The sequence below is a fragment of the Drosophila guanche genome, unplaced genomic scaffold, assembly GCF_900245975.1.
Source record: "Drosophila guanche unplaced genomic scaffold, DGUA_6, whole genome shotgun sequence".
In the NCBI taxonomy this organism is placed as follows: Eukaryota; Metazoa; Arthropoda; class Insecta; order Diptera; family Drosophilidae; genus Drosophila; species Drosophila guanche.
In genome coordinates this window covers 6,483,119-6,507,437 of record NW_022995750.1, presented here as the reverse complement: position 1 = coordinate 6,507,437, position 24,319 = coordinate 6,483,119, and the positions used below count along the sequence as shown (strand labels likewise).

Here is a 24,319-nt window from a genome sequence, read left to right as displayed (position 1 = left end):
CTGTTGGTTTGTCTGTCGGATGATTACCTTTTTGGCTGTTTGTTTTGCTTGGTGTGTTAGTTTTGCACCTAACGCTCGGGGCGCAATCTTTTGGCCTTGTTTCTGGGTCTCGGGTCTCGTCTTGGCCCTGTTTTAACAGCTGCAAATTTAACGCTTTGGTGCGCCTCCAACTGCTGCTGTTGCTACCGCTGCTGCTCCTAAGAGTAATCTGCAGACACGTAATTACAGAAGATGTTAGATCTTATCCAGCAGCTGTTCAATTTATGCGGGCAGTTTCCCTTCCCTCACCCTCTTCCATGATAGTTAGAAAATTGCATCATTTCGGGGATAATGTTCGAAAGTTGACATGAATTTCAATGTTTTTCGGGGGCATTCCACTGGAACATTATGTGTGTATTCGTGTCTTAATAGATCACTAGATGATGCACCAGATTTGATCTACAATTGTGGAACGAGCTAAAGGTGCTTCAATTTACAACAACAAAAAATGCAAATTGTAAGATAATTTCACAAAGATATTCCAAGATACGTTGCTTCAAAATATAACTTAAATGTGTGTCGATTGTTGAAATTTATTTAAAAAATAACCATTAAATCTACTCTGAGTTGTGTGTTCAATAGATTCTTCCAATTGATTTCCTATTTATATTAAGTCGCATCATATAAGTAGATATATTTCCATTTCCCAATGCTTAAAATATCTTAAAATCCAATCGATGCCCCGTCAAAAACAAACATTTATCGGTGACTTAAGATGAAGATTATTTTTAGTTTTTTTGGACAACCATGGAACCAGCCAATCATGGCCGCATAGCGAAAGTATCTAAAAGTTTTGTGGCAAGAGAAGGTCAGCGAGGAGCCTGCCAGAGTGAAGGGGAGACGAAGACTCTATTAAAACTGAATTTAAATTGAAAGAAACCTTGAACCAGAGGCATGGGCAGAGTCGGGCATTAAATCAAATTGAAATGTTAATTGCTGTGCAACATTTTTGGGGAAACCCAAAGAAATCTTGCAACAAATCGAATGTCGAAAGGTCAAAGAAACTTTCATGAACTGCTTGAAACTCCCAAATAAACTTTATCATAATTGAATTTCAATTAAACGTTGGGGCATTGGAGACACACAAATGGGGAGGCAGCTCTATGCAACATTCCACAAGACACACAAACAGACATATCCAACCGGTTCCGTTTTGGAATCCAATCTATTGACTCTCCTTCCATCTTAAGTCGTGTATCTTCCGCCTTATGATGCGAGTGACATGACACGCCGCCGTGGTCTGTCTCCGTTTTTTGTTGTTGTGATTTGCCAAGAAACAAATTGCATGTGGCATGCAGCATGCGGCATTTCATTAACTTCATCAGACTGTTGGGAAATTTCCATATATCGTTGGATCGAGTAATCATAATTGCAGCTGCAACTGCAACGATTGCAACCTGCCACTGCAACAATCTGAGTGTCTCATAAAGTGTGTGGAGAAATGAATAATTGTATATATTCCCAACAAATTTGACACTTACTTCTGCACGAAAATCTATGAGGAATTTGTTAAAAATAAATTCGGGTGACTTTTAAGCGACCCTCTCAGGCAGCCTTTTCTGTAAGTTCTCTAAGAGAACCCCTTTATAACGAATTTCTCCTAACGAAAACTATTCAGAAATCAATCACCTATTCAGCAATCAATAAACAAAAGACCCTCCTCTCTAAAAACAGCGCTTTCTTTCATTTCAAATGCAATTCGATTATTTGCCATTCATATATATTCATAGCGGAATGCCAAGAAATTCGATTCGGAATCAGGAAATCTCTATGTGAAATAAGAACCGGCTTTTAGGTAGATCGCCAGCAAGTAATTTGAGATGGGTATTTCTTTGTATATTGATTAGAAGCAAATTTTAGACCAAGGAACGCACTTGCATAGCAATAAATGCTCTTTGCCAGCTCAAGTAACTTGACTTCTATCAAATTGCAATGAAATTGGAAAGCAATTGAGATTCAAACAGCAAGATCGAAATCTGACGAAATTCGAGTCACTAAAACATGATATTTATGGATACAAAACTTTTTCAAGGAATCTTTTAAAGAGTTTATAAAGAGTCGAATGCCACCGAAGACACATTCCATAATGCAGTTTCTCTTGGCTTTCCATTACCATTTCCACAACCACTTTTATGATTTCGAGTCGTTTTTTTTCACGTTAATTGAAACTTTATTGCCAATTGTCAATTGTGTCGTCGTGTTGCTTGTTTCTTTATCGTTTTGTACTCTCTTAATGTGTCTGCTGTCTCCCCTTTCGCCTCCCCATTCTCTTTGGCTCTCTATGTCTGTTTGTATCTTTTATGGGCGTTGTTTTCGGGCGCGCGAGTGAAAGTTTTTCGCATTTCCAAGAAGCACGCCCTGAGATCTGTTTCTCTGTTTTTGTATCTGTCAGATACATTAGAAGTAAGTACATGGCCATTTAGCAATTGCTGATGGCACTGCCACTGCCAACGGTGGGCATCCGCCTGCTTCTGCTGGTGGCAACATCAAAAGCCAGCAACAAGTTCCGCCTTGGCCATAATTTTTCCCACATTAAATATGCACCAAATGTTGGAATTCTTTTCTTGACATGGGGCTGGGTTTGTCTTTACAAATACAGTGCGTTTCGGTATGCTATGAAATGGCGAATATGTGGAAGAAATTTACGTTTAGTTGCAATGGTAAAGAGAATCACTTAGGGAAATACTACTAAGATCTTTCGGCATTATGTGTCCCGATCTACTCCTGTGATACTCCTGAGTGAGACTTGACTTTAAAAGTTTAGGATTTTGGGAGTGGGAATTTGTTTTAGGAGTCTTTTTTTATCGTTTCGCATAAAATTGATCTTTAATTGTGATCTAAGTCTTAAGGTGTTTATTGAATATACAAATAGAAGGACATGCAAATATTCATGTAATCAATGAATAATATGTAGTGTAGTGACATGTTCGGCTCCAGCTGTTGTTATAGTTTTGTAACGCACTGTATGTGTTTATCAAATGCATTAAGCAAAACGCAGGCAGAGGCAGACAGGCAGTTAGGTATATTAACCGGTTAATTGCTTCCTGGCCTAATTAGGGAGCAGCAGCCGCAGTACCAGCATCGTTTTAGCCACAACAATCTCTTGGAAATGGCTCAACAACATATGCAAAATCCACTCAACACAACAACCAACAACGCTTTGTTTAAGCCACGTTAACATTTAGTAACTGTTTCTGTTTGTCGCTGCCTGTTGTGTGCCTCTTGTTGCAATTATATTACGTCCCCTACTGCGGGTCTCTTTGTTCCTCATTAGAGTGGCCAGACTACACTGGAAAAACAGCCACACCGATCACGTTTGTATATGTGTGAATAGCGCTTCCCTAAGCTCTACCAACAATTTCACACTTTGCGTAATTAAACAGAAAACTCTGAGATTTCTCTTTGTTTTGCTTAAACAATTTTTGAATAATCATAAAATCTATATTACTGCACATTTATTTGGTTTTGTTGTATGTTTTGTTTGTTTTGGTTTGTGGCCAAAAGTTGCGTAAGCGATTTATGCCGAGAGAAAGCCACATTTATGGTGGGGCCTAATTATGTCATGAAAAGTCGCGGGAAATTCGTTGAAATTAAAAACATAATTTAATAACTTTTCGAGCACTAGAGATTAGAGATTAGAAGGAGAACTGGAGGGGTTCAAGAGGGAAAAACATATTTAGGGTTTTCAGTTAAAGAAATTTGATATGTATATAATCAATTTAATATACTTTCTTTCGCTTTACGGTTACAAAACGATGGATTTGAAAGATTTGATAAGGTTAAATTATATATGCATCCATCGAATACGGTTAAACGGTTAAAGTTAAATGTTATCATCACGATAGTTTATATCGACAAATACGACAGCAGAAAAAGAAGTTAAGGAACCGTAAAAGCTTTCATAGACTGCTGTGGACGTAACCACTTCATTTAATACGAATTTTATGAGACGATCACGAAAAAGTCTTAAAAATAAATCCAGAAAGAAACAGGCAGAGTAAGAAAAAGAGAGAGAGATAAGGCGACAGTCGAGATATGTACAAAGATATATCACTTAAATCTGAGCCATTGCCTTTGCGTTTGTTATTTTCTTCAATTAGAATATATTGAATCATAATTATGCATGCCTGAGCATCCCATGCCCCATGCCGCACCCCACACACGACGATGATCCATGCATACTTGATTAGCTAATTTGCCCATAAATCTAGAAGAAACCCTGCACCCCTGATGTCTGGTGCTGCTCTCTGCTACTCCCTGGGTGTGCCTCAGTCGTAGACTGTGAGAAAATGCACTCGACAGCAGCAGCACAAAACTACTACTTCAGTGTTTCGACTTGCAGATACCGAATATTTGTACAGAACATGTACGGATTTATTCTTGGAACACCTTTAACTGCAAAATATATTTATATATTGCTCCACCCATGACCTATATTTAGCGAAAATTAATGTACCCTGCCCTGTTCATGAGTACAGGGTATATGGATAAAAAAAAAAGTACTCATACAAATACGATTAAGAGTATATTCATGAATATTAAACAATGAATAATTTAATTATGCGCGCATGCAAAAATGCACAAATATGGCCCCCTTCTTCACCAAATATTTGCCATTTGCATGCATTACTCATACGATTCATAGGTTTTTCTTTCTTTTCTTTTTTATTGGGTTTTTTTTATTGTTGGGAGAGGTTTTGGGTTGCGTGCTAATTACGAGATGTGTAGATAATTGCCCAAGCTATTTGTATTTGGGGAGACAGAAAACAGAAAATGTAAAGAAACAGAAGCAGAAAAAAACGTTTGAAAGAAATCACTCGGCACCATAAACGGAAACTATTAATTAACTTTCACTTATTGGAGGTTTTTGTCCGTCCCATCTCGACTCTATTGATTATACGAGTATTGTATTTGTTGTATCTATTAGCTTTGGAATTGTGGCATTTTGTTAATTAAAGAGATGTTGGACATACACATACACACTCGTTTGTGCTGCTGTCCTACGCTTTTCTACGGCTGGCCAACTGAATGGCTTCCTCTTTTATCAGGCAACAGGTTATTGACTGATTATACATATTTATGGCTTTATCTGGCCATTTCCTTATCTGTATCTGTGTATGTATTTGTTTTCATTTTTAATTTTTCATTTGTATGCTCCAAGTCTTTGTCGTGCGTGATTATCTTAAACGATCTATAGGAATCCTCGATCTAATCTTTAAGATTGCGTTGCGTATTGCCATTTTAGTGGTGTTCTGTATGTTTGTGTGTGGTCGATCGTTGTTTGGATATTTATTATTGGAACTTTTTGCAGAAGTCGTAAATGTGAAATTCGAATGTTTAAGGGAATCGGCTAATAGAGTGACTTTGTGCTCGCCAGAGTACAGTGAAAATTCGAAAACCCTGTTAAAGCCTCAAAATTCTCCCTTAACCTGAGCTTTTCCTTTTCACTAGAAAACGGCCAGCGGCTAAGCTGCTCTGTGAGAGACTAACCGAGTGATGGGCTAAGGAAATACTGAAAAGCGTATCTTATTGAGAGATTTCTTATACATTTTTCCTTGTTCTTTTAATGATCTTTTCTTAACCTTTGAAAAGTTTTCCAAATAAGATTTTAACCGGATATTAAAGTATGGCTCGGCTGTAATTTCCTTTGAAGTTTTACTAGAAATTGTTCCGCAAATTAATTTCACAACATCCCAAAAATTAGTCACAGCTCCCCCATCAGCGAACTTCTAATTCCATCCGGAACTTCCTCCTCTTTAAATTTCTGTCTTCTGCTCTTTAATTTCACACACCTCGCTCTGACTCAGCTGGTCTCTGCATCCCCCACTCTTTCCTCGTCGCTGTTTACTCTTCCAGCCACCCACCTGCCTGCCTCTATGAACCTCCTATTCAGGGCTCATTAAAAATTACTCTCTCAACCCAATTCCAGTAACCAATTAAGCATGCCCGCCCGGCAGTGCCACAGCAGAAAATAGAAAACGGCAAAAATGACAAAAAACTTGACTCACTGTGCTCTGAGTAAACATTAACGGATATGTACAGTGTCCTCTATGAAAAGAGAACCATCTTATATTTCTTAGAAAATTCTTCCTAATGAGAGCTTATTTTTTCTACAATAAGAACAGACGTTTTTTATCTCTGAAAGTAGCAACAAAAGTTGTGATGCATTTTCGATTTCCGGGAAAATATAATTAAAGAGTTGTCCTTGCAGAGGTACCACTGTACATATGTATTTGTATATGTATTTCCCACTCCGTTGTTGTCTGTGGGACTGAAACTTCTTTGAGCTCTTCCTCGTCCGTTCATCTTGCCTCGCCTCCCTTATCGGCCATCCGTTGGCGGTCAACAAGCCCAAAGGCGAACGCAAAAAAAAGTGTTAAACAAATAATACTCGTAACAACAACAACAACAACAACAGAAACGGCAAAAGCAAAAAAGAGTCAACAACCACAGTGGTATGCCGCCGCCTTTTGCCGGTTTATTGTTTTTGGTTTTTGGTTTACGTTTTACCTCAAAGGGAAAATTGTTTTCATATATATTTTGCGAGCGACGGAAACAAAAACAACACCGCAAAAGCTCAGCAAAAGTGTTAACAATAAAACGCCAACAACAGTTACATGACTGAATAAGAGAAAAACAGCAACAAATAATAAAAAGAGAGAAATATCAAAGCACTTTTCATCCGAAGCGCTGAGAAATGTCGCCAGAAATAAAATACTGTAAAATTGGATTATGGTAGAAAAGAAATAAAGAAAAACTAAATGAGTGAAGGGATGAAAGGGTGCTAGGTAAATGTAAGGTATGTAAGTTAAGGCGTGGGGATGGAGAATCATATAATGAATTTAAGAATTTGGAAAGCATTTACATATTTTCTATGATAAATACATGAGCCTGCGATCGCCAATTCCCTTTTAGATGATATAAATAGTAGTCTAAGGCGTTTGCATATGTAAAACCTCATTAACTAAAAGGTATTTAAACTTTGTGTTGTCCATTAAAATATTTTAAAGTTCTTTCTTGTGATTTTGTGGGATTTGTTTTTGCATTTGGCTGACTGTGCATGAAAAGTGTCACAGGCTTGAAGACTAAGAAGAAGCCACAGAAGAGCAGATCAAAGCAGAAGAGAGGAGAAGCAGTGAACAAAGCAAACAGAAGAAAGACAAAAGAATGGGTATAGTGGCAAAGGGTGAAACGGAGAGAGACAGAGTGACAGTAAGGAGGGAGAGAACAATTCAATTAAGCAAAACCAAAGGTTCGTGTCATGGCTAAAGCTGGTCCCCAGTCTTTTCCAATAAGTATTTATTTTCGAACTCGTCATTTATTGAGGTCTTTGCTTTGCTGATCCGCTAATTTACCGTTGCTTCTCTCGAGACACTTGACTTACTGTCTTACCCACTGTCTATCTGTTTTTCCATTGACTTTCAATTAGGCGTGGCCCATGGATGGCAGTTCCCATTCAGGTAGTCGCTTCCTCCCTGGACTGGATGCTACTCGTAAAGAGGAACTGCAGATTAGTCATTTCCCCCCTTTTGAACACTATTTTGCCAGCCTCTGGCCGTTTCCGTTTGTTTTAAAAACCCACTGACCCCGAAACAAAATTCAAATAAGAGGAAAATAAGCACTTAAACACAGCAGCAACACCAGCAAACAAAAACAAAAACTGCAAGCAGCAACAAGTTTTGCCTGGTGTAGAGGGGAGGTGCTCAAGCGATGTAAGGTGAAGTCTATTGCCGCGTTGCAGGTGCCAAGCCGACAGCTGCTCACACACTCACACACAGACAGTGGAAGACGAAGTGGGGAGAGGGTGTGAGTTATGCCTAGGCCAGCAACAATTTTACATGTCCCAGACCCCATTGAGAGGTGAAGCTTCTGAGAAGCCACGCTGCTGCTGCTGCGACGACGCCCAATTGATGCAAAATGCAAGTTGTATCTAGACAAGGTGGGGCATAAACAGAGATATTTAGCTCTCACGTTGTTGACTGATTTGTTTCTTCAACTGTGCGTGTGACAAAAGCAGAAGAGACAACGAATGGGAGTGCCTTACCTTAAATAAATAAACCTTTCTTATAAGCTTTGCTGTGACTGCGCTGCTGCGACGCCCAATTGATGCGAAATGCTTGCTCTCCATCTCCATCTCCCTCGCCCTCTCCCTCTCTGTTGTCGTCTTCGTACATTCACCTCTCTTCCTCCTCAATAGACAGGGCATTGTTGTTGCTGCTTATGCACGCTGGCTTGCGGTACTTCTGTTACAGTCGCTCTCGTGATCACCCTGTGTCTTCCCCCTCCGCACTCCTCCCTAAAACAAGCGACATTTTTCTTTTGTTGCGGTTTTCCGGCTCGTTTTATTTCGTTTCATTATCTCTGCCTGCGATCTTTTGGGGGCACTGGCTGCCTGCAGACTGTGCGCAGTCGCAGACGCAGCAGCAGAGCAACACTTTTGTTGGTGTAAATGTCACCTTTATGTCTTTTTAACAATGTTGTCCGCAATTACAATCACAGGGGTTGTGCCTCTTTCTGTCACTGCTACTGTCATCCCCATCCCTGTTATTTTTTGGAAGTATAATTTACATAATTCTGTTTACTCCTCTCACGGAACTGAACCGGGGATTATTTGTCCATCATTTTGTATAATTTGTCACATTTTGGAGGCTCTGATTGCTCCTAATGACTATGGGAAAATACGATTTGGAATGGGATGACAAATGGTATATTTCGGGGAATCTAGATAAGGGATTAGATCTGGGAAGAAAGTAACTACGGTGAAACAGCTACTGCTATAAGTATTTCCACGCAACATTTCGACAACTTTTTTATCAACCCCTAATAAAGGAATACACCTGTCACCGTAGCAACCCATTAAAAATGGATTGTTGGAAACCCAAAAATACCCAAACATCAATATAAAAACTCCTTTTTGATGGTTACGCCTGAATGCAGCAAGGACTTAACCCTTGAACCATGAAAGAGAGAGAAAGCTAATATCAAAAGTTTATAATGCAATTTCCACTGGCAACAGAAATTCCCTCGCCATCGCATCGCCCTCGTCTCCTCGGACTCAATAAAGAGGAAATTGTGAAAATAGCTTTACTTAAATGGTTCTCCTCATCAACTATTGTACTCCCCCAACCTCAGGGCAGCGACGCGACTCTGCTGAACCCTCGAGAACGCACGAGCCCCTCCCTTCCTATATAGAGACGGCGACGGGTTCCCCCAAGCGGAACCGTTGACGGTTATTAAACTACATAAGAAACGAAACAAAAACATTACAGAAGAAACAACAAGAAGAGAACTGAGAAGAGGAAGAGGGAATACCAACACAGATAGAAGACCAAAAGTTTATAGAACTCAAAAGAGACAGACTGAGAGACGGACTCAGAGGAGAGGGTTGGAATAGTTTTCAGTTCAGGCATAGTTCCGCTTCTTGACAACACTTTTTTTTTTGCTGTGCTCTGAACTCTGTTACGAATAGGGGGACAGGGGAATACACGCCCCAAATAACATCTTGTGATGTTATTTGTACAAATGGAATGAAATTTTCTGCTTTGATGAAGTTATTTGTCGAGGGTCGCTGGGTTCCAAAGGGGTTTCCATACAGATATGATCATGTAATGGAACTTTTAATTGGTTTAGAGACATTCATGAAGCAATCATAAATTATATCTGAACTCGTGACATTTCCCTAGAAAGTTGAAGGCAGGAACAGAGTTACAATGTGCAAAAAATGCGCTTAAAAGCTATAAAAAGTAGAGGTATTTCTTATAAATACTCTAACTCTTCCTCATTCATAAAAAACGAGTCCCAAAAGTTCATTCATACTTTCTCCAGAGCCACAAGAACCTCCCCCCTTACGATCCATGCAGGTTCTGCATTTTCTGTTTACATTTTCCTATGGAAACTCAAATGTTTGCAACATCTGCGCCAACTTTTTCCATTTCCATTCCTGTTTACGATGCTCTTTTCCTTGGAAGAGTTGTAAACCTACAAAACGATCTAAATTTATCCGAATGTATGCTTTATTGTTTACAGATAGACGTCGGAGCTGGCACACAAAATCAAGAAACACAAGAACGGAGTCACACTGGAGTCACAATACAGTAAACGCTCCCAAAGCACTGAGACTAGGAGGAGAGGCCCACTCTTGTAATATCTGGAATCCCCGGAAAACACCTCACGACAGTCTTTGTACAGTATGTCACATGACAAGAAGATGTTGGATCGCGAGGCAGTTCGTTCAGTTATACAGCAATGGAATGCGAATCGATTGGATCTGTTTGCGCTCTCCGAGCCAGATGAGGTATGATATGGCATAATCATAAACCCCCCCCAGAACCATGAGATTATATCTTCTTTTTAGAACCTGCTCTTCCATGGCGTCATGCGGTTTTATTTCCAAGATGCCGGCCAGAAGGTGGCCACCAAATGCATACGCGTGGCATCCGATGCCACCGTCACAGATGTCATAGGTAAGAAATGGCTTACATATCCTCTTACTATCCTTTATTTAATGTTGAATATCTTTGTGATCCACAGACACTCTCATTGAGAAATTCCGTCCAGATATGCGAATGCTATCCGTGCCCAATTATGCCTTGTACGAGGTGCATGCCAATGGCGAAGAGAGGCGACTCAACGCAGATGAGAAGCCACTTTTGGTGCAACTTAATTGGCACATCGATGACCGGGAGGGTCGATTCCTGCTCAAGAACATTGACCAGAAGACCACAGTGAGTATTGTATGCCCAACTGCCTCAAGAAGAGCCCATTTTAATCGTCTGCATTCGTCCTTCTCCACAGCCCATCGAGCAAACAGATCTGAACTTCAAGAGGAAGCTCTCCAAACGGGAAAAGAAGGAGCAGAAAAAGAAAGAAAAGATGGCCAAACTCAGCTCCGATCCACCCACCGCAAATGGCAGTCAGTTGGGGTTGGGCAACGGCATTGGATCGGGTTCCAACTCCTCCCACATGAATGGCAATGCGGGTGGCAGTGGGCCCGATGGCAGCGATGCTGTCGCCGGAAAACTCTACACGGAACTGCCGGAAACCTCGTTCACGCGATCGATCTCAAATCCGGAGGCCGTAATGCGTCGAAGGCGACAGCAAAAGCTGGAAAAGAAACTCCAGCAATTCCGATCCAGAGACGGAGGTCCCGACACGGGCGGCACACTGAAAATCTATGGCGAGAGCCTGTGCCAGGATGTGCCCTACAAGACGCTGCTGCTGTCCATTCGGGACTGCGCCCAGGCAGTGGTCAGGGAAATGCTCACCAAATACGGACTGGAGAAGGCGGATCCACTGCATTATTGTTTGGTTCAGGTGGGGATTTGACATTAAGAAAAGTAGAGAGTGCATCTGCGTTATAGATGGGTAGTTTTGAGTGGCTGTGATATTGTTTATCGAATTTTCTAAAATGTTAAATGAGGAAATATGGAAGCCCATAAACATTTTAAGACAATGCTCAAGGCTGCCTTTTCGCTATCAGAATTCCCGCAGACCCACACGAAATTATATTAATATTATTATTAAATTATTTATTTGGATAAATTGTGTGTTGGCAGTTGAATTAGATTGGTTTTAGCCATTGAATATTAGCATTACTTTTTATAAACATTGCAATCGATGATTGTGGGTAAAGACAATTGACACTTGTTGTTATATTTTTGTATTTAATTTAAAATATTTCGAAAGTTACCCCAAAAATCTTTACAAAAGTATTTCCCATTCCAAACAAGTAATTTAGTGGTATGCGAACTTGATAATATTTGGAAATCCTTTTAATCTGAAAGATATACAAATGTACAACATGAGAGATGGCATTGTAGCATAATTTTATTTTTCAAGCAGAAATTCATAGAATATAAGTAATTATAGGAGTAGGTTAGCTTCGAGCATGTTCTACTTATCCAAAAGGCTCTGCAACTTTTCCTCTTTATAATCTTTGACGCATATTATAACATTCCCCTTTTCCATTTTACAGGTCAACAGCGATGGAACAGAGTACATACTCGACGATGATGAGTGCCCCCTATCGATACTGATGAACCATCCAACGTCACGTGGTAAGTGCACTAATTTTTGCCTGATTCGAAGCCATTTAAAATCAATTTTCTTCCACTTCATTCATAAATATCTTTCGAATATCCTTTGGCGTGTAATTAGAAACTTGTTTTATCAATAATTATGCTCCACTAAAGGCGGCGGCCACATGCCTATCAACAGGAACAGCCAAACCGACTGTTGCTATTTTGTTATTTCATATTTTTCCGAGTAGGAAGTTTTTCTAGGGTGAGGTTCAGACTGGGCGAAAGTCCTTTAGTTGCTTGCTGGCATTACAAAGCGGTGTATCGTGATTTTGGGTTTCGTTGAAGTGAAGAAGGAAAAGTGTTTCAGTGCATATTAAAGCAATTAAAGCGAATAAAAGGATTATTTTTACAATAATACTAATAATATTACCATAAAAATACTCATTCTAAATAAGGAAGGAAAGAAATTATTTCATTAGAATCAACCATGAAAGATGAGTTTTGTGATAAATTGCGTGAGTTCTAAATCAATTTAAAAGCAGTCCGCCTAATGCCAATCATCTTTAAATAGTTCAAGGTTTTCCATTGATTTAATTTACCCGCATTTTTGCACTCATATTATTTGACCTTTTCTTGAAAAAAAAGGCATTTAAAAGATATATAAAATGTTTTAACCATCTTAAGCATTAAGAGCTACAAAGATATACGAATTGTTCATACGAATTTACTCATTTTGAATCCACATATTCGACCTTTTTGTACTGCTTTCGGTATCGGAGACAGCAACCAATAGTTTTTAGAACTTCCGTCTTAGCACGTACAAAACCCTTGTTAGCCAGGACATAAATCTGCTTCTGCAAGGACTAAATTTCATATCAGTTAGCTTTCATTGCTGAACTGAAATTCTGATAAATTAAAGTACCATTTGTTTTGACTTTGCTTGATTTGATTTACATATGAATATGACGTATGAAGTAAATCTACAAATAAAAAAAATAATACTACAATTTTTGGTTCTAAGGTCCAAAAAAGTGTTATTTCAATATTTTGCTGAGCTAGGGGGTTCTTTTATATTTCTTATATATCTCTAAATATTTAATAGCTAGAAAGAAAATTTAAATTAATTTAAATAATTTGAAGCGCAAGCGCAGCAATAAAAGGTAATGTTTAGGAAATTGCGTATACAAAATATGGGCACAGATGTCTAGGGTTATGCATCAACAGGAAAAGGCAACCGAAATACCACGACAATGGCAGCCACAATGATTTCCGGGCCGAAAAGTCCCGGGAAAACACACAAAGACACAGGCACCGGCACACCAACAAGCACCTGGCGCACAGACATGAAATGAATTTGCCAAAATGACATACTTTACATATAAAAGTTCCATTGGGAATTGGAGAGAAGCGAAGAGAGGAGAGGAGAGAGAGAGTGAGAGAGAATAGGTGCCACAAAAACACCCACAAAACTCAAAGAAACAAGAAAGAAACAGAAATTGGAATGCTCTTATTCGCAAAGAAATATCATTTCAGATAGACCGCGATATACGATTTAAAATTAAGAAGACAAATCAACTTTAAATTCCCTCTTTCCCTACTTGTCACCCTCTCTCCCTGCTTTGGCAATCTCCTCTGTATCATCAAGATACACTCACTTTTATGGCCTGCTTTGCACCTTTACAGTAATAAACTAAAGCGATGATCATGAAGGACATTTAAATAAAGGAATAAAACACACACACACAAAAATATACCACACATATTTTATATGTAAGCTAAAGTTTGGGCGGAAATGTTGGGGTGCCATCTGACTCACAGGAAACCGCCCCGCTGCGTCGGACCACCCTCGAGCCGCTCATAATAATGACATTGGGGAAAGGTCCTTTTTTTCGTTTGTTTGGTTAAGAGGGTGATATGATGGCGAGGGTCTCCTCATTCACAACCACTTAGCAGCCACATGTTGCCTCTCTGTGTGGCTCTCTCGTTTGGAGCGCCTCTCCACAATCCCATCCCCTGACTTTACCATTCCCTTCTCATCGCGCTCCCCTGTCGGTGCCATCTCCCTGTGGCGCCCAAAGGGCATTCCAAAGGTGTAAAATGTAGATTACGGCCGTTTTCGGTTGTTGCTTCTTTGCACATAAACATAAGTACATACATACATATGTACTTGCAAAAGGTGTTATGTTTTTAGCATTATTTTGCCACAATAAAGTAAATATTTTCCTAATCTGAATCAACACTCGATCGACACTTTTTGTTATTCTCTTTTTCTGCCAAATACTGTTTTGGCAGAAACTTTACGTACAGCTTTCTTAATATCAGAACACTATCTTCTAAAGTTATCAAATAAGTAAATAAACATATCAGATCACCATCTTCTATACTTCCCATAGAAAACATCAATTCAACAACAAACTTTGTAGATAATCGTATAAAATATTTGCTTTCCTTTATCATATAACTTTTATATAAAAAGTAAATATTAAAGGGTATCGGAATGCTTCCTTACTCTAATGTTGGTTTTCCTTTGTTGTTGTCTGCAACGCTGGCGTTCTTCTGCTGCTAATTGCTTGACGTTTTTGTGTTGCCTACTTTTGTGTGTCTTTCGCTGGCACTCTCTTTCGGGGGATACAAAATGTTTACTTAAAAAATGATGATGTTGGTTTTTTACGCGTTTTATTAAGACATATTTTTGAGGGGGAACAAACACAGACAATCAATGTGGGTCAACATTTTTTTGAGGGTTCCATCTAAATGTGGGTCATATCTCAGTCATTTCTCTTATCGCAAGGAAGTTGTGTGTAATCTTTTAAAGAAATGGTGTTTCAGGTGTAGTGTTCCCAAGCTTAAGCTGTACATGACAATTAGGTATAGTGCGGGGCTTCATTCTGCGGAACATGAAATTCCTTCATAGAGTCCTAATTCAATTATAGTAAAAGCTTTGCCTTGAGCGGACTCCCTACATTGTCGGAGTTCATTGTCCACAATTTGGATGATACAGGGTTAATATGTCATAGAACTACAAACACGGCAATTACGTTTATACATAAATACAAAAAATCATCTCTATTTAATAATTAAGAAAGGTGGAAGCGGTACATCCACCTATGTTTGTATGTACATTCTCTACCACGTACTCATATCGCTCTTGCCTCCTCCTCTGTGGGAGACAAACCCCTCAGCCCTATAAACACTCTTGGCACACTTAAATTCTACGAAACACCTGCGAATGATTGCCAAACACAAAATACTCTTCGTGTGCGTCCCCCCGCAGTATCTATAAGCTGGTTACAGGGGGGTGGGATACCCTACAATGTTTGTTTATTTTTGTTCTCGTTTGTTCCCGTTTGATAATGTTGTTGCTGTCGCTCTCTTTCGGCGGCAAAGTCAGGCATTAGGTTGATTCTCTTAACATATTTTCAATATTTATTGCCTTGACTAAGAGAAAATGAGAGAGAGAGAGTCCATGCTCTCTCTCCGCGGACAGGCAGCGCTGTCTCGCTCTTTCTTTTGTGTTTCGGTAGCGTCGCTTTGGGCTTCGGTTTCGGTTTTATTTCATTTTGTTTTGGGTTTTTTAGTCGAGTTTCTATGCGGGAACAGTGGGACAGACCCCAATTTATTTGGATGGATGCAAATGGATATGTAAAATGGAAAATTCGTATGTTTTATACATATTTCTAGACAAATTATAGCGTATTAATCACCGAATGTTACATAAGATCAGACCTCTTTTAGATCATCTCTAGAAACGGATGTTAAGGATAAGCGCACCTTTACTGCCTTCTTTTAAGCTGTTAGCCATCAATAAGACATTTCGCTTAAGAGCTTCTCAAATGTTTAGTGCTGGCATGTCTTTATCTAAGAAGAAAATGCCTTGCTGAGTGCTCCTTCTCTCACCTCCCCACCCCACACCCCTTGTCACTATCTTTCTTGTGTCTTTCCTTGGGCACCCACTTCTGGGCTTTGCCATCTCTTTCGTTGTTGCTGTTGCTCTGTGCCTTTCGCCACTTGCTCTTACGTCGCCTGTTCGTACATGTGCGTCTTGGCGTGGGCTAATGGGCATTCTTTCGAATGCCTCACCTGGGTGGCAACTCCCACACGTTTATTTGGTCACTTGAACGTTTGAGCAATATCAAACAATTGTTTGCTGCATCCTTAGATGTTGATGTGCCCTGCCCGGCTCGAGTTTTCCAATGGAGGAGCAGCGGCAGGGCCACCAACGCCGTGCACTTCGTTGCCGTCACAGTCACACGCACACGAAGCGAAGCCTCGACACAAAGCTCCCGAAGCAGCAGCAGCACTGCCAGCAGACATGTCCAGACATGTTCAGTCATGAAGTAATGCTGCTCGGGAAAGCACCGACAGCGCGCATGTCGTCGTGGCCGTAGAGTAGCGGTAAAACACGAACATCGGGCACCGTGAGCATAACGAAACACTACGTTTACCGTTAACCGGCAGCGACGACGGCAGCGGCGGCTGCGACGGCAACAGTTTTATTTTACTTTTTGGAGGCACCTTTGCTGAACCTTTGCGGATGGATGTCTGTCGAGGGCTCCAGCTCCGTTACTCCTACTCATCTACCGCTAGGTGCTGCTCCGAGGGGACTCCCGGCGCTTGATGCATACACAAAATTGACAAAATTAGAAGTCGTTCCAATTCAATTCAATTTGTGACGTGCCGAGCCGTGCCACACCAGGCGTTTATCTCAAAGTGATTCTCGTCCGCGGGGTCATGTAGGGTGCGACGTCTCGACATCTGCATTTCGGAGGACGAGAGGAGGACGCGGAGCACCCAACATCAGGGAGCTCTCCAGCCGACTCGGCCGAGGGTCGGTCACAAATTGGTCCCTAATATCTCCCACCAGCAACAACATCCAGGAGGAAGGGCTGCAAAATGATGGATTGGGGCATAAGACGTAAGTGCCTATAAAGTGGGGGATGCCATAACCAGGGAACATTCCCTGGTGCTAATGAGTTATGGATCAAGAACTGCCATCCGCTTAAATACGAGAAATTCAATATTCTCTTGCATTCCCCGAAGTGCATCAACAAACTCTCTTTATCTGTGCAATAAGAGCTTAAACATTTAAAGTTGTTACCAAAAGATATTCCTAATAGAAACATCCCATTCAAAGTAAATATCTATGCATATCCCAGACATCACTGTACCCCGTCCATCGCTCTCCATTGACCACGAAAGTTCCATCGCATCCCAAAAAAGTATGCTATCGAAAAAAGTTAGCTGCTTGAAGTTTTTTTGTGTGTGTGTGGTGTTAAATTTTCGAAATATTTGTGTTTAAACTTTTACTGATTGTCATTGAAAGATATTAAGCGGCTGAGGTCACAGGTCAGTGGATGAAATATTTTGTCTAAATTGAGTTGGAAATCGGTTTTAATGCTTAGGGATAATAAATGTTGATAGTCGGATGGATTAATTGTGTGTGTGTTGGGACATTAACAGTAATTTATAGGTGGAAATACAAAGTCAAGATTGTTGTGTTGATATTCTTGGGGAAAGTGGTTAGTCTTTGTAGGGGAAGTGGTTCCATTGTGAGACCTAAGTGGTGTAATTATTTACTGAATAGCTACTATCTTATCTATACTTTAAGATGGCGTGTTAGAGGAGTAACTTATTTATGGGTTGATTGTTTTCTTTGTGGAGGGCTGGAAAGACGGGGTAATCTAATTAAAGAAGATATTAATATTGTATTATAGGGATATTAAAATAAATATGGAGAAGGTACTTAGAAAGTATAAGGACCTACAATGGAAACATAAGTATTATCTACCATCTTGTATGTAACATTGATTTCCACCTAAAAAATATATCTTTCCTTAAAATGTCCATATGTAAAAGTTTTCCATTTTCGGTATCGTTCAACCGTCTTTAATCTCTTAGTTTCCTTATTCTTAAATCAACCTTTATAGCTTTTAGTCGCATACAATCGAACATGCCCTGTAATTACATTACTAATCACATTTCGACAAGAACAACACACACACATTTGACCCCGAAACCAAAAAAGTCAACAATTATCGAACATCTGTTTGACATCTGAACCGCTTCCCAAATGACAAAAGCAAAAGAATAAAGGGAATAATCATGTGTAACCTGTCATTAGCGTGGGTTATACGATTTGTGTTCATTTGGAGACCATCAAATGGTTCGAATGGATCTAGGGACTGAATGTAATATTCAGAGAGGGACATCGGATACCCCCTAGGGCTGATGGCATTTCCTTCTCTTCGTTTTTTGTGCGGAACAAGCGAAAATTAACGCTACATTTGTTTTACCAATAAAAAGAATACGGAAAATAAAGAAATAAAAGGGAAAAAGAAATGCCAGGGAAGGACTTTCACTCCGCTGCCTCTCTCTCTCTCTCTCTCTCTCTCTTTCTCTTTTTCTCTGTAGAAAAGGTCAAGCCTAATGAAGCTCAAAAGGCTTCAGCGTAGACTTTGGCCCGGGGCACAGAACGTGGCAGCTCATAAATAATGTTGCCACGCCACGCCTCCCTGTCATCCCACGTTCCACGTCTACCAGCGACGACTGCTGCTGCCTCATAAACTTTTGTAAAATGCAGCGCATAATTTTCTGACTGTATTTTCTCTGCGAAAACTCTCGGAAAACTTGTAACTCTCGAGACTTGTCCATGTCACTCTCTGTCTCTCGATGGGAAGCTCGAGAAGTGCAGTTTATTTTGAACGCCTGAAGGCCATTCTTCGTCCTGGCCGTTGGCCTCCTCCATCCCCCTGATGGCAGCTGAAAATGCGCTCAGACTGGGCCAAAAGCGTCACACGAAATTGGGTTAAAAATTTGTTCGCTTATTCGTTCTTTGTTTTTATTTTATTGCTGCTTTTGAGCACAGTATTTTTCGGTGGAGTTTAAGTGGAAAATGTCATTTGAGTGAAATAATCTTTAAAGAATATTGCTGGAAGGTTCAATTAATTTACTCGCTAGTCTAAAGATTTGCAGTTTAGTTTGAAAATGATCATTTTGCACACCGAAATATTTTACTTAGCCTTCTCTTCCATTGATATTTATTGCATTTAAAAATCAAAATCGAAAAGAAATACCAAATCCGATTCCAAATCAACAGAATAAATCATTGACAGGCAATGAGACGGGCGCCCCTCCAGTAATCATCATCATTTACATGATGTGGCCCTGCCCCGAACCCCTTTAGACATTGAATACACTTGCCCCTCCAGACGTCGACGATGACGGCGACGACGACACACGCAAGTTGGCAGGTCCCAAAAGATGACGAAAACGAAACGAAATTGTTGGCCGAAATGTAAGCCATTTCCCAGAGAGATGCCAGAGACAAAGGCAGTCAGCAACCGACAGAGACACATGTCACATCACACACAGCAAACAACACATCAGCACACAGCAAACGAATGTGAGAAGTGAGAGGAGTTGAGAGAGAAACTATGTATGTCCTTGCAGAAGCATTTGATGAATAAATTTCCGTATTCCATATTCCACATTTCTATCCGAAATTGAATTATATTAGTTTCTCGCATTCTCGTCCTCCTCTTCTCCCAAGAAAATTGCCTATTTATTTATGAGTTGAAGCGGATTAGGATCCCTAAACCGAAGCCTAAACGGAAATTACAGGGATATTAATTTAAATGTGGCTCCCGGCCCGGTCTTTGGGTTTCTATCAATCACAATGTAGGCAGAGGTAGACAGAGGGTAGCCAGAGGTCAGCCACAGGGAACTTGCATGCATAAATGAATTGTTGCATATAAATCTCCTAAGAGATATGATATGATAGGGGTTGCAGCAGAACTCCCAACAGGTTTAGGAACGGAAAGCTCACGCCCAACCCCCGTTCCGTGCACTTCTCCGCTCGCTGAGGATCGGCAATGAGTTTTGCAAACTTCACGCACTTGGAATTCCCAATTGGTTCGCGCTGCAAACTCTTCAGGTTCCGCGAGCATTCCAACAATCGGTACTTCCTTGTCTTGGGGAGCAGAAATGTCCAATGAACGTATAGTGAGGGCATTGCTGCTGACACCAATTACTATATTCCCGTCTGCCACACCACTCGCTGTGGTTGGTTTTCGGAATTTTTGGCCAAAGGCTCCCTTACTTTATAGGGAGCCGCATATTGAATACATTTGAGAGTGGAAATACGAGTACTCGTGTGGTGGGGTTCTCTTCAAGTCTTAAGAGATGATTGAAGTTCATCTTAAATGTCCTTGGGGATAGTGCGCATCGCATTTAGCTTTTGATAGCTTTTCCCCCTTAAAACACTCACACACACATCCTGGTATCCTTCCCCCATGCCAGATGCCAGATGGCAGACAAACCGAAGCACATCCAGAGAAAAAACCCCAAATGTGTGGCAGGAGGAAAAAGAAAATGCAAGTTGGCTAACAATAAAGACGTTGTCTGTGCGATGCTCGTTAGCCGAAAAGTAGCTTCAAGTATATCTCATGTTTTTATGTGCTCTCCCCCACACACAAACAGATACACACAGAGACACATTTCACTTTTGTTTCTCCTCGGGTATGGGTAGGTCGGGCATATTGATTGCCTCAATAAGAAGAGAGCCAGATCCAAACACAACTAAGAGATGGAATGGGTTGGGATGAGATGATAGAGTGGATTTGTGGCATGAGAATGATTGACAGGCATTTGTGGTTTACCAGCTCATGGCTCATTATTACCATTTTGCATGAGTAATTCGATATATGTCGATCATCTATAGGTACTCGATAGGCTGTTTTTTATTTTATAAGTTCATTTTGGTGTTTTAACATTAATTTTGATTTCCATTGAAATATGTTTTGGGCACAAAATACTCATAAATAATTATTCATTTTGCCATAAAATGTAATACGTATTTTTCGATAAATTAAGTGCCTCCCTTAATGGCACTTGTACAACAAATAGCAGCTATACTCGTATCCTTTTAGTCCTGTGTGGCATGCAGAGCCTTTTGAAATAAAATTAAATTTCAATTACATTTGCAATTTACATTTTCCACGACTCAGTGCACTCGAATCGCATCGCCCCATTCCCGCCCACAAGCTTTTAAGCTCCAGCCATTCGAAGCGAAGCTTATCGCACGCAAAAACCGAAATGAAATCCAAACCAAAACCGAAACCCAAATGTAACCCTTCTGGCCCCCCCCTTGCCGCTTCTCAGCAGCGTACTCAATGGGTCGCCATGGCCGTCTCTTTATATTTTTTCGGTGAATATTTGAATGTGTGTGTGTGTGTCCCGGTTCCGACGGATGTCTGTGTGTCCCGTATCCTCTCTCTCTCTCTCTCTCTCTCTCGCAGCAAAAGTTACTGCTGCTGCTGCTGTTATGTGTCATGCAAAAGGGCCAAAAGCAAACGCACTTAAGCACACACACAGAGACCAATACTAGCACCCTATACACAAACACACACCCATGCACGGGTAGTGTAGGGCAGAGTGTATGGCGCACACCCATTGAAAACATTGTAAACTAAATGTTGTTTCATACACTACTCACCCACACACAGTCATAATTTACTCAGCTTGCTTTATGTGCAGAGCGCTCTGTATGGCATTCTGCTGGTCTGTCCCATACCCTGTACTTGTAGGACATGCTCAGTTATGTGGAGATTCAACAGAAGAGTAGAGAAAGCTCTCTAGAAAAAGAGAGTGTAACCAAATTGATCAAAATATCACCCTCAGAATATGGACAAGAAGTTCCTTCTTTGGGATCCCACATCCTTTATAATTCCCATTGGATCACTTTTCCCTGTGTGTGTTTTAGTGCCCTACAAATATATCTAATTTCCCGTGGTATCCTCCAGTCGAATTATATTACTCTCGTGATATTCATTTATTCTTTTTTTTTTTGTTCTATTCATTCATTCATTCACGCACTCAGTCTCAGTCGAAGAGCCAGCTAGTCGGCGAAGGACCCTGTCGCTGTCGCTGCCGCTTGGTGTTGCCTTTGCTGCTTATTGCTCATACGCTCCGCTGTGCGCTCCTCAGTCATCCTCGCGCGCTGTCAACGCATTGTTGTGGGCACTCGGCGCCCGGCGCCCAGGCAGAGCAACTGCCAGCCCCCGCACCCGCCAAAAGCACCCTCTCCGCGTGTCCCGTCCATACGGTTTGTTTGTTAGTTGGTTAAAAAATTATTATCAAAAATATATCCTCAATTCCCCGCCTCGATTTCCCCACCCCCCGGTTCTTGTGGCTTTTGCGTCGCGTTTGTGGTGGCTGAAAGTGTCGAAAAGTTTCTACAGCTCCCTGAAGTGAATTTCCCCTTTTTCGCATGGACAGCGAGTTATCGTTTTTCCGTTTTTACTTGCCACGGATAGTCAGCTTTTGCTTTTGTCACCAACCCAGCCCAGACCCGCAATTGATTGGAGTTCATTTTCCCATTTAATTTCAGTTTTTACGTTGTCTCTGCCATGTGCTGGGATTTCAATTTATTCGCGAACTTTGTTGCCGCATTCTCGGAGCGTAAATTGAATTTTCACACGTTACTGGCTTTCACCTCTTGCCCCATAATGCGGCAGATTCCGGTTGCAGAGTAGAGTACAGCTCCCAGGCTCGGAGCGATGATGGGCCATTAATTTACCAAGAAGAACTCATATAAAAAATGTAATTTTTTTAGAATCTCTCCACACGTCACACCACGCAACCGTCTGAGGGCTGCTCAATTCCTGTTTCGAAGGGTCTCCAGCGGCACAGAGCCCGTCCAAAACAAACAGACAAAAAATCGATAAATTTCAGGAGTTATTTACCAAAGCTAAATGGTATTTTTTGTTGTTTGTGAAGAGAGTGGCTGTGTGTGTGTTGTCCGTGTGTCTGTTGTGGCATTTGAATGGTTAGGACATGGACAAGGACATGCCTGCCTCGGACACAGTGTCCTGCTTTTGTATGGGCGTCATCAATGGCTGCACATGACAGCCAAGGCAACAAATCGTTGCGAACCAAAGCGCATAAACCCGAAAAATCAGCTAAAATTATTCAAACGCATGAGGAAGACTCTCTCCATTCAACAATTGAATGTGGAATGTGTCAGGAGATGGACAGGAGATGAGTTTTAGGTTTACGCAGGTTTGGAACTAATATCCGAAGAGGATTATAATCGGTTTCATTGATTTCACCTATCGAGAAGTACTCGTTTTCAATCATTTTTCTTTGATTTCAGTGTCTACGTAAATCAAAACAGAAATAAAAAAGCCCAGGGAAGCTTTATCTTTTTGCCAAATATTATCTAAATAAAGCCTCTCGTTCCACTTCAGCTCTCTTTATCTAACCTTTACGATCCTCTGTGTGATATGTTGAACAATATACACGAAATAAGACAAGACCTGGCTGTCAGTAGAAAAAATACTTTGCGAAAAATCTTAAGAGCCGAAATATTTAACACTTAAACACTTTAAACTTTATTGTCACACTTTACTTCCAAGTAAAGTTATAGGAGAAACCTTGTCAAACGAGTCAGTTTTCTTTAATAAAATCTTTTAATTGGATAAGTATTTCCTGGAATACCCCTTTTCTACAATAAGGGCATACCATCAACGGCAGCAAACATACATACAAGAGGCCGCTCACTCACTCACTCACAAAAGAAAATCCAATCATGCCAGGCCGCTCAAGGCTTTCCTCCACCCCCCAAATTTCCTTTATTCCACTTTAGCGATGTGATTTCATCCTTGTTCCTTTATCGTTTTGTTCTTGCTGGTATTTTATTTTGCTTCGGTTTTTGGTTCTAGCATCCAGCAGCCAGCAGCCAGCCTTCCATCTCGAGTTGAGTGTGGCAATTATATTTTTATTGTTCCTGTTGCCAAATTGTCTAGCAAAAACGTTGATGGCCGCCTCGGGGCAGCAGCACTTGACTTGAATGTTGGCTACCCAGGCTATCCTGCTGCTGTCCAGCTGTAGAAACGGATCCTTTGGTGCATAGGAGAGAGAGAGGGGGGGAAACGGTGCAAGGGATGGGGCAGCAGGCGCTGGTTAATTCGATTGATTGCGATTTATACGCTTCAGGGTTTAGGGCTAAGGGAATGGGGAGCAAAAGTTTAAACCTGAAAAGAGAGATGAAGGGAGTTTTTGTAGGAAATAATTTTCATCGGAATTGCAAAGAATTAGTTTTTAGAAGATTATTTTATAAGAATGGTAACAGATGCAACAGCAGTTAAAGGCCTCTGATGATGAGTACACAACCGCAAGACGGAGCATTCCATTTCAATTATCCATGATATAATGATATAAGCAGAAACCACTTAAGAGTGCATTAATAATTTTCATATTAA

The 24,319-nt window shown here is 40.7% G+C and overlaps 1 protein-coding gene and 1 non-coding gene across 6 annotated transcripts in view; both read left to right on the top strand.

Moving 5' to 3' along the window:
- The window catches only part of LOC117586740 (afadin), a 54,433-nt gene that overhangs the window by 7,593 nt on the left and 22,521 nt on the right, over positions 1 to 24,319 (top strand). For 4 of the 5 annotated variants that reach the window (XM_034277040.1, XM_034277038.1, XM_034277037.1 and 1 more), the window contains exons 2-6: positions 10,066 to 10,333; positions 10,394 to 10,502; positions 10,570 to 10,763; positions 10,834 to 11,352; positions 12,014 to 12,095. In XM_034277040.1, coding sequence (XP_034132931.1) covers positions 10,229 to 10,333; positions 10,394 to 10,502; positions 10,570 to 10,763; positions 10,834 to 11,352; positions 12,014 to 12,095 — 1,009 coding nt within the window. In that variant the 5' untranslated portion in view covers positions 10,066 to 10,228. Of the gene's footprint in view, positions 1 to 10,065; positions 10,334 to 10,393; positions 10,503 to 10,569; positions 10,764 to 10,833; positions 11,353 to 12,013; positions 12,096 to 16,937; positions 16,975 to 24,319 lie in introns of those variants that run through there. The other variant, XM_034277042.1, reaches the window with a different exon arrangement.
- LOC117586762 lies at positions 20,018 to 20,145 on the top strand. Its single transcript, XR_004574017.1, has one exon. It is a non-coding gene; the product is annotated as a U4atac minor spliceosomal RNA (small nuclear RNA).